General features: G+C 43.6%; 1 protein-coding gene across 1 annotated transcript; it reads right to left on the bottom strand.

Annotated features, from left to right (window-relative positions):
* PGRMC1 (progesterone receptor membrane component 1) lies at window positions 1-4,620 on the bottom strand. Its single transcript, XM_054388682.1, has 3 exons — window positions 4,299-4,620; window positions 2,082-2,237; window positions 1-197 (listed from the first exon to the last, which is right to left on the bottom strand). The coding sequence occupies exons 1-3, from the start codon at window positions 4,618-4,620 to the stop codon at window positions 97-99; spliced, it is 579 nt and encodes a 192-aa protein (XP_054244657.1). The 3' UTR covers window positions 1-96.
* Window positions 4,621-15,690: the final 11,070 nt, after the last annotated feature.

The raw sequence follows: 15,690 nt of genomic DNA, 5'->3' as shown, positions 1-15,690 counted from the left end.
TGTAAGCATTGCTGCTGTTGCAATTTGTAGAACAGAAGTGGAATGTTACAAATGATCCTTTATGATTCAAAATCAGATTGTTCCTCAGTGCACCCTCTACTCTTTCTTTGCATCCCGGGCGTCCTTTTCTTCGTCATCAGAGTATACAGTGGGTTGCTCCCCTTCCTTCAGCAGCTTACCAACGTGGTGATACTTCACTGGGAAAAAAATAGGAACCCAAGTCATTATTCTGCCTGAGATACGTACCTTTTGTAACTCCTATGTCCGTTTCCTGGATTAACAAAATGCTTATATTATAATAAAACATTCCTCAGCAGCTTGTTCCAAACACTGGGGGGAAGGAGAAAAGCCAAAATCAACCACCTGATGTTCTATTAAGTGTAAGAAATATGCAAAGTGAATGCAACTGTAATCCTTCTATTGCCTAAGTCAAAAGATGAGTGAACATAAAGGCACACGTAAACTGAGGGACTGGTTCAGCTAAAGGAACAGAATCCTGTATTAGATTCTCTTGCCCTTGTTTTTCAACCAATAGCACTGTTCTAGTATTTATGTTATGTCTTGTACACACAGACACATACATGCACAAAACTTTCAGGGGCTTTTACTTTTTTGTAATTTACATTGAAAATATCCAATAGGACAGAGGAGAGATCCTTTCTCCCAAAGATGAAAACAGATCTGTTATCCAATTGCATCTAAGCCTCTGCCGTATTTTATCTCTTCTGAACATGTAAAACCACCAGGATCATACACAGAGAGAACAAAGAACTCTGCTATGCTGCGCATCTGCCAATCTCAACAAAGCAAAGGGCAACGTGTCTTAAATACTAGCATTGTTGTTATAATTAGTAAGAATTTAAAACAGCTAATTGCCAAATTTACTCAAAACATAGTAATAAAATGAGTACAGTTCACTGTCAATCCCGATGCCTGACTCTTGAGCAGGAAGATTTAACCACTAGTTTAGGTCAGGTATTTGGTAGTGTACTTCTGATTTATGTGGCATACTTGTTGGCATCCTAAAACAGCTATTCAATGCGGCATGATTAACAGCCTTGATTAAGACAGGATGAATGCCAAAATAGATGGGGCACATCAGAACTGAGATGTTCCCATGACATTATGTGAACGAAAACTCCATTCTAGCTAGGAAGATAGTAAATCTTAACTACTCAACCCCTTTAGTATTCACTTGCCTAAAAGGCATCATGAGATATGGAGGAATTATTCTTCATCAATGAGATACACAGTAAGACAAAAAAAATGGTCCCAGCAGGCTCGCCCTGGTACAAGGTCAACACAGCAATTTCCATAAAACTGTGAGGTTCTCCTTTTTGAACAGCAAGTTGAGGCACATGACACAGAACAGTTGGAATTGCCTTTTGAGAACTTTTAATACTAAGCATAGAAAAACAAGGCAATGATGAAGGTGACTCCTTTCTGTTCATTTTGGAACAAGCATCACTAGTGTGCAAGTTGCCTTTTTTCCTCTGCTGTTCCTCACTTAACTAGTAATGACGATGCTGCTTGCAAGCAGAGGTGGCAGTTGCCGATTTCTGATCACTTTCTGGAGCAGGTCACACAGGAATACAATTGTCCGTGAATTCGATAAAGCCACCAGCAAGGCCACAGAGAATTAGTTATTTAAGAGTAAAAAAAAAAAGTTCTATCAAGAGCTCCAAGGGGAAGACACCTAGTTTAAATAGTCTTCAAAACTCAAAAACCCCAAGAAGTAGCAATTCAAATGTTACTCTTATTTCCAAGAAGTTGAATGGGCCGTAAGCTTCATTTTTCATACCATTAAAATCTAATGTGATCTCTGTAGGTGGGGGTCTTCACTGTATCAAAAACACACTCTTTATTTCCAAACCTGTTAACTTTTTGGGTGAACACAGAAGGAAAACCTAACATTTCTCTTTTCTTCTGAGTAACAGTAATTCTAGTAATCCTTAGTAAACTGAGGTACTAACTCAAAGTAAGGTTCCAGACTGATGCTTCCAGCTGTTAATGGCCTTTGTTGCTTCCCTTATTACCCACTAGTTAACTACTTCTTTATAAATAGGTTTAAAATTGCTTACATGTGAATTGTGACTCCCAGTCTCTCAAGGTCTCTTGCTGTGTAGCGTTGAGATCAGAGAGGTCATCGTAGTCATCCCTCAGAGCCTCCTTATCCAGGCAGAAAGTGGCAAGACCTCGAGATGCATCTCTTCCAGCAAAAATCCCATACGGGCCCTCTTTAAAATAAAAACATAAGCAGCATTATTAGAGAGGTAATGGATGCTGTATGACCTTCATGGATCAGAGTCCCCAGGTTGAAATTGATGATGAGTTCCTACCCTGCTCTGTTGGTCAAAGGAGCCCTAAACTTCTGAAATACTTTTAAGTTATTCTACCTAGTAATAAGGGAAGACAGAGGAAGAGGGCAAGAAACAAAGCCATGGGAAGAGATACTGAGTTTGTTGAAACATCAAGACAATGAACCACACAACGGTGCATGGCATGTACAAACAGGGTAAGAATAAGCATGCAAATTGGGAACCACATCATTAGAAAGACAAACAGAGGAAGGGTCTGAGGTGGAATGGAAGTTTCCTAAGAGGTGCTCCTGACTTAAAGATGTGAAAGAACGACTTGACAGAAAACATGGTGGAGGTACTACAAATTACCAACTTGGAAGAAACATTGATTAAAACTTTCAAAATGCAAGATGAACTCAAATGACCAAACCACGCAATTCACAGCAGATCAAAGATATCTTATCAAGACACTCTTGCTAAACTTCACCAATGATTAACTTGTTTGCATGACAAGCTGAAAATGGAGATAACACATGTTGCAATTGGACATTGAAAGTTCTTAGGGGAGCCTAAAGAAGTTAGATGCAAACTTTGGAAGAAAGCATGCCATATTCCATACCTCCCGCAGTGAAATTTTCCCTAAATTCATTAAAAGAATCTTACTTTTCCATTAAAAGGAAACCCAAACTAGCAGACACTGTGATGAACCATTCAGCCATTACCAAATTAAATTAGATAGAATGAACAGCTTTTACTGCTGTCAAGAAAGGTAGCATCCAAAGCACAACCCTGAAGTCCAGTGAGTTTTAGCGTGCACAAATACAAAACTGCACATCTAAGTTAGCTGTACATATCATCTTGACTGCTGCAGAATGCAAAGTTACAGTCAAGTATCATTCAGCAATATTTTCCAGTCTACATTTGGACCAGAATTAATAATCTCATCATGCTTCCAAATACGTGATGTCTCCTGCGCCATTCTCTTCGTCTCTGATTATCACTGGCAGCAAAATGCTGCTGCTACGTGCTGCCTGGACAGCTCGAGTGGTTATCCCCCACAGATCCTACTACAAAATAGCAAGCCTCTGTGAGGCTTTTTAATATCTTGACTCTCTTAAAAATAAAATCCCACTGAGATGATTAAATTCTTGCACCTGGGTGCACATACTTGCACCCACCTCATCACTAGCTGCTTTATAAGCCTCTGCATAGCTTAGTCAATCTTTGCATATTTGAACTGCCTACACTACTGATAGAAAGCTGGTTTAAACTGTAAAGTGTTTGGTCTAAATATTATGCAACAGAGTGATGTCCACTAAAACTGGGAATGGAATGTAAGCACTGAGAGAATACTTTGCTTCTGCTGCCTGGCATCAGGCAAAGGCACCAGGAGCCAAGGAAACTGCCAACCCATTATAGTACTTGCAGTATGTGCAACCTGCCCTGGGAAAACAAAGAAAATCATGAAGCAACGCAGATGGCAAAGCCGGAGTTTTTACAACATCGAGGGCCAAGCAGCAGGGGTAATCCTGCCCTCCGCCTCACCCAGGGAGGCAGGTCTCCAAGAGCTGCTGGCTCACACCCCTCCCAGCTCTAACAAGCCGAATCCGATCCAAATCTCGGGATCGTGAGCCGGGGCGAAAGGGCAGGAACAGCTTAGCCGAGGTTTATCCCGCAGGCTGGGAGGCTGCATAGGCATTTGCGCACAGCAGCGCGCTGATCCCCGCACAGCAGGGAACGAACGGCGCCGACCAGCCCCACGGCGGGGCACTGCAGGGCCTGACCCTCCCGGCGCCCGGACAGGGGCTGCGCAGGGCGGCCCAGACCGCCCTGCCCACGGGGTCTGAGTGACGGTGAAGCCACCGAAGCCCCCGCGATCCCTCTGGCCAGTGGGTCCAGCCGCATCTCGGGCACAAAGAGCGAGGAACTCCCGCGCTGGGCCCACCCCGCTACCCCGGGCTCTCCGCTCCGCCAGCCACAGCCCGCCCCGGCCCTCACCGGGCCCATAGAACTTCTTGGCGGGGGTCACGTCGAAGACTTTGCCGTTGACGGCCATGAGGATACGGGGATCGCGCACCCCGTCGTAGGGCCGTAGCTCCGCCATCGTGAAATCGCGACGCTTCATCTTGGGCAGTGGCGGCGGGCCCGTCTCGCCTTTCGACGCCGCGGGCCGCTCGCCCCGCAGGATCTGGTAGAGCAGGAAGAGGCAGAGGCCCAGCAGGCTCAGGTTGAGCGGGGAGCCCACAATGTCCAGCAGCAGGCTGCCCCCCTCGGCTACCGCCGCCTCTTCACTAGCCATCGCCACCTCCTCGCGGGCCATCGCACTCGGCTATGTCCTGGCACGGCTAGCTCTGAGACGAGATGCGGAGGAGGAACCGGCTCGTCTCAGCCCGCTGAGGGGGCGGCCCTGCAGCGGCGAGAGGAAGGGAGGGGCTGAGGTATGGGCGGGGCTGAGGCATGGGCAGGGCTGAGGGCGGGAGGAAGCTGAGGCGCGGCTGCCACCCTCAGTCTGACAGCGGTTCGGCACCGAGAGGCTCCCTTACCCAGTTCGACAGTAGGTGGTGGTGTGAGGCAGGTGGTGGCGAACACTGTTTCCGGAGCCCGCCGCCCAGCGAAGGACTCTGTGAGGCGGGGTGAAGGCGGCTCCGCGGAGGGCGGTCACGGCACGCCGTTCCTCGCCGGGGTTGATGACGGTCGGGTCAGGCCGTGGCAGCGGCTGCGTGGCACCCGGTTTGACGGAAGTTTTGTCAAAAACAACCCCGGAGTTCGTTAAACCCATGTGAGAGCTGCCGCGCTGGCCTGCTCCGAGCCAGCTGGTCCCATCCCAGCATTCGCTTCTCCTGTGCCAGGGCACATCTTCGATGGCATCACATCTTTGTAGCAGTCGTGCCAGACTCAAAATGCGGAGAAAACCAGACTTTTGGGGTTTTCCCATTCAGGTAATAGCCCCTGCCCCTGCCCCTACACCCCTCCCCTCTCAAATCTGACCAAAACCACATTGGTGGCAACCACAAGGTACTATTATAACACAAAGAAGCAAAATGTCCAGATGTGGACTTCATTATTTAGGCTTCTTTTCAATGGAAATTTTGGTGAAAGAAGATGAACTACTAACTTAGTGTATGTATTTGATAAGGTGTTCACATGGAGCAACTGGAGCCCTGAATACAGCTAAAGTGCTGCTGGTGTCATCTGCTCTTTGGTATCAGGTGTGAGAAAGCAGAATTCACATTTTGGGTCTGAGAATTTATCTCTGCAAACTGTCCTCAAAAAGAACACAAGCCAATGCCCAGTCAGAAACGTCATTGTTCCCTCTACACAAGTCAGTAATTTCACTCAGGGTGTGCAAGGAGAAGATCACTGTGTGTTTCAGCCATAGTATCCCACTGTAGCTTGGCAGGTGAGATCACTGCTTCAGCAAGGCTGCTTTTACTGAACCTATCATTGGGACGTTTTGTTAAATAAGAGTGAAAGCTGTGCAGTTCATTTACTTCCTAATTCCCACTGTTAGGAAACTTTTAACTCTGTGGTCCATTGATAAAGGAGTTTTGCCTTCTGGCATCACTCAAGACTTGTTAATGCTGTGGTGATCAAACATGTTGAGTCTTGATAGGATGTTTGGTTCCACCTGCTGTCTGCTTTGGGAAGCTCCTTTTTTTATTGATCAGCACTTGGACCTTGATCTGTCCTTTCATGATGTCCACCGATTTTGCTTCCATCTGCTGTGTAACTTGAAAAAAATAATTGTTTCATTGATTTGATGATTGGGATTTGGTTTTGGTAATAAAGTAAGTCTGTGTTTAACCCTAGTTAGGATAATAGATAAATCTTTAAAACTAGAATTATTCAAACTAGGAGCTGTTTTACCTAGATGAGAGTTAACGTTGCTCACTGTTGATGTGGCACTATTACACTTAATTGTGTTCATATTACATGATAGAGGAATAGATGTATAAAAAATAGAAATTTGGAGAGAGATTATTTCTTTCATTTTTTACAACACGTTTTGAGAGAGAGAGAAAAACAAACAAACAAAACCTTAACCAAAAAAAACCACACACACAAAAAAAAAAACCAAACAAACAAAAAAAAACCCCAAAAACCAAGCCCCCAAGAGACTGAAACAAGCCCAGCCCTGAATTTGACCATGAACCAGTCACTGAAGGGAGGAAAAATGAAGTTCTGTTTATGCTCAGTATCATAGAGAAACCATCCAAGAACAGTTCATTTTTAGATAAAAAAGGGCCAGAAACCATTGCCAAGATTGATGGAATCTCAAATTATCTTGAGATAACATGAGCATTGGTACTGTATGTTGCAGTTTCCCGACTCCAAGCTCCTATTTTACCTTGCAGCATATTAAAAAAATACTCACATGCCTCAGAGTGCATCTCACTTAAGAGAAAAATAAGAACAGATTTATAGAAATGCATGGGCATGACTAAAATCATGCACATCAGCCAGAATTACCTAAATTCATAAACCCTTTGTTATATGTTTCTTACTAGCAAAGTTTACCTGGCAATTCCTTTAAAAGGAACTGGGGTTCTAGTCAGAAAACAGCTGCTCTCAGGTACAGTTAAATACCATTAAACAGCATTAGCTATGCTCCCACACAGGTTTTCCTCTCCATTCTAGAGACGAAAGTTTCCTCCTTGAAACCATTCTGTTAACACCTGTGAGATAGGTTGATAAAGCAGTTATAAGTTAATGCTCTCTTCTTAATTGAAGAAAACATTGTGACTCATGTAACTTTCATACCTCTGCAACTCAGGGTAGTTTAAATAGTGTTAAAATTGTTTGGTTGTGGGGTTTTTGTTGTTTTGCTTTGTTTTTTTTAATAACTAGTGTAAATCTGTTTGAGATGAAGCAAAACTAGCTGTAATACATGTCAGCATTCTTCTTACTGCTCCGGTTCCAGAGCAATAAGCTCTGGAACCAAATGTACCTTGCCTAGGTTCTCCATGATATGCTACTCCTTGGCTGAGTACATGAGGACTATTGCGGCCAAGCTAGTTTTGGTCCTCAGATTCTCTCAGTGCTCATTTGGAAGCATTCCACAGGAATTCTTTTCTCTAATTTACCTGCTTGACAATTTATATTCAAACTATGACTGCATGAAAGTTTTCAGAAGTCTGCAAAGATACTGATGCCTGATTGACATTACTTGTGAGCAAATTCCCAGAGCTTTTGGCCACATGGAACTGTTGCTGGCTTTCATTTGGCCTGCAAGGACCCAGAGTTTCTGAAGTAGAGATGAGGTATCTTAGACTTTATTGAGAACTGGTGATAAATAAGTAAAACCACTGGCAAGTCAGATATTTCCTTTAATGTCTGATTTCTAACTCCCAGATGAGAATTTGAGAGACTTCAGTAACCTACCACAGGATTGCATGACAAACAGCTTATAACATCAGTGGCAGCCATAGAGAGAAGTTCTTGCATTGTGGTCCAATGACTTGGAATCTGTAGATTTCTCTAAGAAACTAAAAACCAAGATTAAATGTGCCTTATGAGGACAAAAGGAACTCAAGCCTTCTGGAGAAAGACTATTATGTGCTATTTACATAGGCAAGCTCTATCATACCTGCCTTTTTTCTCACAGCCGGTGTAATGTGGTTATTACTTCTTTTTTTCTCACCTGCTCACCTGCCCCCAAGTAGGACTTTAACTTACCTTAAAAAAAAAAAAAAGGGAATGATGAAATGCTGTTATCTCACTCATTTTACTGACTAGTGCTTACCTGTGCCAAGAAAACAGAACCCCTCTATCAACTGTAGAGGTCAAATAGGTCAAACATAGTCCTAACACTGGCAGTGGGTGTTTTATTAAGCCTTTGTTAGGGTGGATCTGTTCCAAGTGCAGAGTGGGCCCCTGACCTGGGAATTCCCTGAATTACCCCTGGTCCTCTAATCAAAAGCATAGACTGTTGTTCTGATGGACTTTTTGTTTGTTTGTTTTATTTTTTATTTCTACTTCTGTCATATTTCTGTTTATTCTTCAGTAGCATCTTCTGACTTTCTAGATGTGCATTTTCATCCAGCTGAGAAGAAAGAAGTTTACAATGTGAAGATGACTCTGTGCTTAAAGCTATCAAGATCCTGTCACTCTTGGAGATATAGGCATAAACATCTGCAGCATAGAACAGCTCCAGATGAGAATTTTTACCAAATTTGAGAAAATGTGTCAGAAAGGGGGGCTGGAAAGGCAGAAGCTGCTTGTGCTGGAGTGTTGCTTTCCTTGGAAACATACTGATGTGAGTTTGCAACTAACATCTCCCCTAGCCTCATCTTCCCCCTTGCTTGCTTGTCTTTTAGACTGCCAGGACAATGGTTTTCAATTCAGTCATGCCAAACAGGAGTGACAGTCATGGGATAAGAAGACTTCCTTGGTCAGTATTTACAACAACTACACCAGGGAGTTTTGGAGTTGTCTTGTCTTATAAGATGAAAATGCAGGTGTGAATTCTCAGCATGGACTCTTCTTTTTTAAAAGCAGCAGATGTCAAAAAACAATCTGGCAAGCTGTAGATACTTCTGGAAGAGACAAGGAAAAAAGAAAATGTAAGTCTGCATGTTATTCTTGCAATGTAGCAGCCTCAGTATCCCTCAAAAGTACACTGACTGATGCTGAAAGAGTAAACAAAATCCTGACTGACAACTCCTTGGCTTTGCTTACAGGTCTGGTGAAACAGGAGGGGTTTATATACCAAAAATATCTGGATGATGTGAAGGAAACTTGGTGAGTCCACAGATAGAGTAAAATTAGGAGCACTGTTGGAGGGAGTAGGAAATGTTATCTCTGCTCTGCTAGTGTTGGATAGGGAAATAGTATCCATTGCATGTACATGTCTTCTTCACAAGAACCAGTTTCTACTGGAAACACTCACTTCATGTTTTGAAGTGCATGAGCTGCCTTCAATTGTGTCACGATGTCCCTGAAGCAGGGACTGGTATTTCTCTGCTGCTACAATGAAGTGCTGGTTCTGGTACAGAGAAAATCAGTGTGTTTCAACGTGAATTGACAAGTCAACTTTAAAAGATTTAAAACTTAGAAGAAGGGAGGTATAGATAAATTGGAATGGTAGAGTTTTCTGTGTGTGATCTTGCAACATTTTAGTTGCAGAAGCGCAACGACTCAGACATGGATTCTCATCTCTGGGTTTGGCTGCAATCTGCTTTTAACACCCTAGTTGATCACAAAGAGAGTTTTTTGCCACTTTTCTTTAGTTTGCTTTAGTTAGATGGTCAAATCCAAAGCAGCACAGACAAGATGGAAGGAATATCACTTTTATCACAAGATGGAAGACAGACATGGAAGGAATGTCACTTTTTTGTCCCCAGAGTAATCTAGGTGTCTAGTTAGATTAGATGCAAGCCAAATTTCTATCTGTTCCACAAATGGTTCCTTTTATCTTTGGTTTTCTGATTTTATGAAACAGTTGAAGACTGTTTAGTCATCCTTGGTTTGACAGAAAGTTAGATTGCTTAAATAGTGATCCAGTAGAATACAATTTTCAAGTTAATGAAGTGCTCTGTAAATTTCCCAGCCTGGCACATTTCTGTGTTCCAGTTCTTGGTATGCAATGTATGCAATGGGAAAATCCTTCAGACCCTCAAAGTCATTCCACAACCTAAGAGCTGTTACACAAATTATGTATGCTGAGACTGTCAGGCCACACGTGGAATACTGTGTTCAGTTTTGGTCCTTGCTGTAGAAACAGATGTGGACAGGCTGGAGAGGATCTAGAGAAGGACCACCAAAATGATCCAATAACTGTGAAGCTGCCATGAGAGGACAGGCTCAGAGAACTGTGTCTGTTCAGCGTGGAGAAAAGGCATCTTAGATGAGACCTTACCATCATATTCCAGTGTTTAAAGGGTGTCTAGAAAGAAGATGGAAATTCCCTTTTTACAAGGAGTCAGGTGGAAAAGATGAGGTATAATGGGTGCAAGTTACTCCTGGGGAGATTCCAGTCGCACAGAAGGAAAACCTTTCACAGTAAGAACATTCAGCTGTTGTTTTAATGTCCCCAGGGAAGCAGTAGGCCCACAACATTGGGCACTTTCAATATTAGTCTGGGCAGGATGCTGGGCCATCTAATCTAGATTGTACTTCTGCAATGAAAGGTAGGACTAGATGGTATTTGAGGTCCCTTCCAACCTGATTCTGTGAGTTTATGATGATGCCTTGCACTGCGTCCCAAACCCCTCTAGGCAATGTGCCGAATGGAGACATTCTAGGCCAAGGTTCAAGTTTTCCCAAGCAGTTGTGCCTCAGGGACTAGGCTCTAGAACTGCCTGCTGCCTTCACAGAGTAGGCTGAACTGCAGGAATCCCAGGTGTGAGCCTGTGAGATTCCATGGACATGGGACCAGCGAGGGTCCCGGGAAGCCTTGGAGGTCCCAACCCAGCAAAGGGAAGAGACTGAGCCAGAGTTCCCGTGTGTCGGACCTCTCCGTTTTACTTGTCGAGGTTTCCCCGCCAAGCGCCGCGGTCTGACAGCGGCCCTGCTGCCCGCCTTCTCGGGCCGGCGCGGTTCTGACGCGGCCTCGCGTGGGGAAGCCCGGCCGCGGGACCCCGCTCCCGGCCCCCCGCCGCCGCCAGCTGGTGCGCGGGAGGTGGGGCTCGCGACCTGCTACTGGAGACCTGGTGCCCGGGGCGCGCGCCGGGTGCCCCTGGGCGTTGAGCGGGGCGGGGCGCGCGGCGGGGCCGCCCCGGGGCGGTGGGTGTGGAGCGGCGCGTGGTGGCCGGGCGGCGGCGGGTGAGTGGCGGAGGACTGAGAGAGACTGGGACGGCTAGACGGTAACCGGGGAGGGGCATGGCCCGGGTAGCTCCATACCTGCTGCCGCGGCGGGGGGAGGACTTCTGCCTGCTGCACCTCGGGGTCGGGCTTTGCATACGCGGAGCCCTCGGTGCTCAGCACCGATGGGATAACGCTAACGGGTGTTTTACAGCTTACGCGAGCGGCGTGAGCTGTTTGCGGTGCCCTCTTTGTTCAAGTGCTTTATTCATCGGCCGCCGGTAACGTCTCCTGGGAACTGAGGGTCGATCGGGTTAAACTGACATCCTCATCCTTGGCTTTCAGACTCGTGGTCTTCCAGTGCCTGAGCTCTCTACATTTTGTGCCCTAACACGAAAATGTAAGCGATGTTAGCTGGAGTAGTCACGGCTATGGACAGGAGCTGGGTTTTATTTTGTCTCTTGCACGGTTGGTGGAAGTGCTGCAGTCTCCTAGGTGCCAAGTCTTAACTGGTGCTGGAACTGGGAGAATCCATGCGATCTTAGAGCAAGTATGCAGTGGTGATAGGAGTCTTGTAAAACCAGAGTTGTAAAAGAAGCAGATTGGATCCATAACCTGTAGAAGAATTAAAAGACAGCTACTGTGCTATTTCTTCCATGACTGCTTTGCTGATACACCCCACAGCTTAAGACCTCGGTCTTCCAAACAGCTGTCTGCAGGAGTAAAGCCTTAATCACTGAATAACTTCCATGGATTTCCAATGATAACTATCGTGGTGCAAGTAGGAGTGGCTCGTGTAAGGGCAGGTGTTTTCTTCAAGGTAACAAGCTGTAGGCCGGGTATGAGCACAGAATATCCAAGAACTCCAGCAAGTCACCTCCAGTCTTTTCAATGATTTAGTCCAACTGCTTTCTTGGAAATGTTATTCAAAATAGCCCCTTCCAGCCATTGTACTGTGTCCTTGCACCACATCCTACAGAGATCTCTCTGTGAGTGGACTCCTCTGCCTAAACCCATACAGTCATCAGAGTTTGTCTTATGGATGTTTGGATTTTATTAATGTCAGACCCGGTGCAGCAGATTAGAGAACTGGAAGGAGATAGCATGGTATGCATATTCTGAGCCACTTTTACACATTATGTTGTCTTTCTGGTGTTTGGAGGAAATTGAAGGAGGTTACACGTAACTTGAAGTATAATGTTAGGATCCCTTAACACAGAAAGGTGAGTTTGGTGGCATTATCCTCTACGAACAGCTTCATGCCTGTGAATTTTCTGTTTCTTTTTCTCTCATACAATACAATAAATGATAATTAGGACTCCATTACCTTTGCATATACATTATAAGATGAGAAATGCAAATATCTGTTTGGCTTGATGTTGTGGAACAAATACAATGAAAAATTAATCCAGTGGTTTTATAGGCATTGAATCACTTTTTGCACTGTTTGGCTGACGAGTTGTTTCTGGTTTGGACTTCTGATACCTAATGTACAGACCAATGCATTGCTAGTGACTCAGGCCAGTTCCTGGAGAATATTGCACCTGAAGAGTTACACTGACTTAGTAAAATTGCTTCTGTTTCCAAAGAATGCTGGTAGATGACTTATCACAAGATCCACACAGTTACACCTCTTCAGTCTGAGCTCCTACATAGCCATTAAAAAATGCAGCCCTGTCACACAGGTTGGTGTTATGTTTGCAACGACTTCATAACTATCCAGCCCAACAGATAATTTGCGTCCATATCTGCAAAATTCAAAGTTGACTTGGTTCTTACTCACTGTAGTATAAGAAAGTAGAAAGCACTTTTTCCTACCTTGGAGTTTATGACTGACTCAAGTTTAATGTGTGTATATGTATGTATATGTATGTATATATATATGCAATTCTGTGTGCAGATAAGTGCTTTTTCTACTGTGCAAAACCAAGCTACATGGATGTTACATGAACCAAAAGCAAACTCGTCCATTTTTTTAGTTGATTGTGTTTCCATCAAAGTTTTGACGGAAGTTTTCTGAAAATAGAACATCGTATATTCCTGTGACCATAAAGATGGAGATATGCCTGGTGCACATTTGATGACTCAAAACTCTTTGTCCTTTGGAACCCACAGCACAGGTTTTTGGCTGTATTCAGATATTTGAGAAGTAGATGTCCTTTTTGACCTCTTTATAGTCTTTTCAGGCGCCAGCAAGTATAGACTTAAACAGAATAGTTGTTTTACAACTTAAGAAATTTTACTGGCATTGGCTTCTCTTTCACAGTTAATATCTGGCTCCACTTGAAATGTGTCTTAAATTTACCAGTCAGAGAATTTGCTGCAGACACATGCACAGCTGTTTTTTTTTACCAGACAAAGATGTATGATCGCTAAAGAAGAAAAGAGAAGATGTACTTGGTCCAAAGACCTGCTTTTAATATAGACCCATTTATTTAGGTACTAAATAGATCTATTTAGAGATCCATGAATACTTAGAATATTTCATAAGAAGGCACTAGCAGCAAATGCAAATACTGGGATCATGCATAAACATTAAGAGAAGGGTTAAGATGTTACTCAGTCTTGAACACCTGTGAAAATGGGCACTCAGTGAACAATACCTTGTGCACTTGAGATTCTAATCCTTTTAATACCAACAAAAACATCTTTAATCATTGCTGCTTAATCTCTGCTAAAATTCACTTCAACTTTGACTAGAATGATTACTGTATCTGATACTGTCGAGGTGTGTTAGAGATTCATTCTTATGTATGTATTTAATGAACTCTATATAAATATGAAAAGAAAGTACACAGTGGTTAGCAAACTGAGGAGTTGATTTTTGGTTGTGATTTGTTGTTGTTTCGTTTTGTTTTTTCTTTTTCCTGAGGATTTTCAGTAATCCTTATGTTTGTGCTGTGGACAGTGTACGTGGTTGGTCTCAGTATCTTTAGTTATATAACATAAACATCATAACATATATAACAGTTATATAACATAAACATCAAGCTGTGCAGTAAGTCAAACGGGACAAAGATGTGTGACTGCAGTCCCTGTTGCACATCAGACTGCAAGCCTCAGCTGTGATAGGAAGAGTTGAATTTAGTGGAAAAACTGTCGTTGATTTGACTGAGCTCTGGATACGGCCCAAATTCAAGAACTGGTGGCTTGACTTAATTGGAATGCCACCAGCATCGTGTTGAATCATGTGTACATAGATACATATACATCCTCTTAGAGTTTAAAATAGCTTTCAGAGGAATGCCAACGCCACAAGCATAGATGCCATTTGAATTTCATCAGTTTCTTCTAAATAAATTCAAACACACTGCATGAGATTTTGTTGCTTGACTTTGGGTTTAACAGAAATGAAGTCCTGGCCCCTCCTCATTCCTTCAGATGAGTTTCTATGCCAATTTGTCTGTCTGTTTAAAGTCAATATATTGTGTAGTTTAAGCATGAAGATAAATAGATTTCCCTCCATCTGGGAAGGTTTATCTCCCTATCTGTGGTTGACAGCTTGCATGTGCAATGAAAGGAGTGCTACAGGTTGAAACTTGAAACCACTTCTTTGGCGAGCTGCAGACACAGAGATTTGCAGCTGATGTTATTAACAAGGATTGTTTTAACTGCTGTTCCTCCCTCACTCCTGCTGACTATTGCAGGCCCCCCCATAAATCTCATGAGAGCTTGTCAGGTCATAGCTCGCACAGCCAAGCACAGTGCAAGACTGAACATTCTTCTGACAAACCAAAACCAGGCAAAACTGCCAAGATACATACTCAGCCACAAAGCTTGAAAGCAGGATCTTTAATGATTTGGAAAATGAAAATAGAGCACCAAAACTTATTTGCAATATACCCACTTGCTTAAACCATCAAGATAGTTTTGCTGACTCAGGAATGCTGGATTTGGTGTGTCTGCACTATGCTAACTAAGCTTTTAAAACTGTAGGAAGTAATGAAGATCTTATTTCACGGCTTCTTTTTAAATTGCTTAGAAGCCTGCAGGGGAAAATGGAGGTTAGTGCACATACCTGTTTTGCTTACAACTTTGACACCCTCTCTAGAGCTAATCTCAGCAGAATGGTATGTCAAGGAGTTACACAGCATGTCCTGCTTTCACTGCTGTTCTTTGGCTTTTCATCTGCTGTTCCAGCCCTTTATTCTTTCTGCCGAACATGCATTTCTTAAATTTAACTGATATTTACTAGTAAGAAGAGGCTGCCACCATTTGTAGAAGTCTGTTGAATATTATTATGAATTTTCCATAGCTTGCAATGAAGTGCGTTCTTTCTCCCAGTTTACAAGACCATTGTTCTATACCATTGGGTTACATGGGGAGGATACCTGCCAGCCCACAAGGGGTTAATGTTGCTGTAGTTTGTCCGGTTCTTTGCCAGTCTTTGGTTTTATGAGTGCCAAGACCTTTTTTTTCTTTTTTTCTCCTTTCTTTTTTTTTTTCCTTCTAATATTCCTAGCTTAGGGGAGTTGGGGCTGCAGCCCATACCATGCTATCTGGGGACATTTGTCTCACCTTGGATCACAGTATCTGGCAAACCAGCTTCTTTTCTCAGGCCTGTTGCTGACTTGCTGCAGATAACAGGGGTCTAAGGCTCTTCCTCACAATGTCAGGATAAATTTTAATCCCTATGGTTCAAGGAACT

The sequence above is a fragment of the Indicator indicator genome, chromosome 17 (genome assembly GCF_027791375.1).
Source record: "Indicator indicator isolate 239-I01 chromosome 17, UM_Iind_1.1, whole genome shotgun sequence".
Classification (NCBI taxonomy): Eukaryota; Metazoa; Chordata; class Aves; order Piciformes; family Indicatoridae; genus Indicator; species Indicator indicator.
Note: the sequence above shows the minus strand (reverse complement) of the source record. Positions and strands in the feature narration are given on the sequence as shown.